Source organism: Haliotis asinina, chromosome 1 (genome assembly GCF_037392515.1).
Source record: "Haliotis asinina isolate JCU_RB_2024 chromosome 1, JCU_Hal_asi_v2, whole genome shotgun sequence".
Taxonomy (NCBI): domain Eukaryota; kingdom Metazoa; phylum Mollusca; class Gastropoda; order Lepetellida; family Haliotidae; genus Haliotis; species Haliotis asinina.
The window spans coordinates 83626504-83627046 of record NC_090280.1 but is presented as its reverse complement, the minus strand read 5'-3'; the positions used below and the strand labels follow the sequence as shown (position 1 = coordinate 83627046).

The window sequence follows — 543 nt, the reverse complement described above, 5'->3', positions numbered from 1 at the left end:
CTTCCTTGTGCTAGGATTTGAAGAATTTTATGTATTGTTAGTCTCCAACGAAGCCACTTGCTTGACCATTGACCTGTGTCTGTGCGTGGAAGGAAGATGGGTATCTCAAATGATTCTCCGCCCATGATTTGTAGAACCGCACCACAATAATATTCATACACCGTATGTTATCACATATTAACATTTTATCATATAGGCGTTTCTTCTGATTATTCGCTGAGTGTTAATAGGTATTTGATACAGTGATAAAGCTGTTGCTGATTTTCCGACACTAGCGGCAGGTCAGATAGATAGTGTATCACTGATCACTGACTCTCAAACTTCTTCAGGATGATATGGTGGTATCAGAGTCTGTTGTATGTTGGGGTAGCTGTCTGTGTCTCTTTGACTTTGGGGGAGCCGTCGAACGAGGTGAGTGGATGTTGCTTTAAGCCGCTGTCCCAAACTGACAGCTATTCACGCCTAACCCTTGAACGAGCTAAGTAGGCAGGTAATATTTTAGGATCAAGTCATTTCACATCCGATTACATGTAGTGTTATGTG

The 543-nt window shown here is 42.0% G+C and overlaps 1 protein-coding gene across 1 annotated transcript in view; it reads left to right on the top strand.

Annotated features, from left to right (window-relative positions):
- The first annotated feature begins 218 nt into the window (after window positions 1-218).
- Window positions 219-543, top strand: part of LOC137283599 (sphingomyelin phosphodiesterase-like) — a 15533-nt gene continuing 15208 nt past the window's right edge. The window contains exon 1 of the mRNA XM_067815194.1: window positions 219-411. Coding sequence (XP_067671295.1) covers window positions 331-411 — 81 coding nt within the window. The 5' untranslated portion in view covers window positions 219-330. The remainder of the gene's footprint in view (window positions 412-543) is intronic.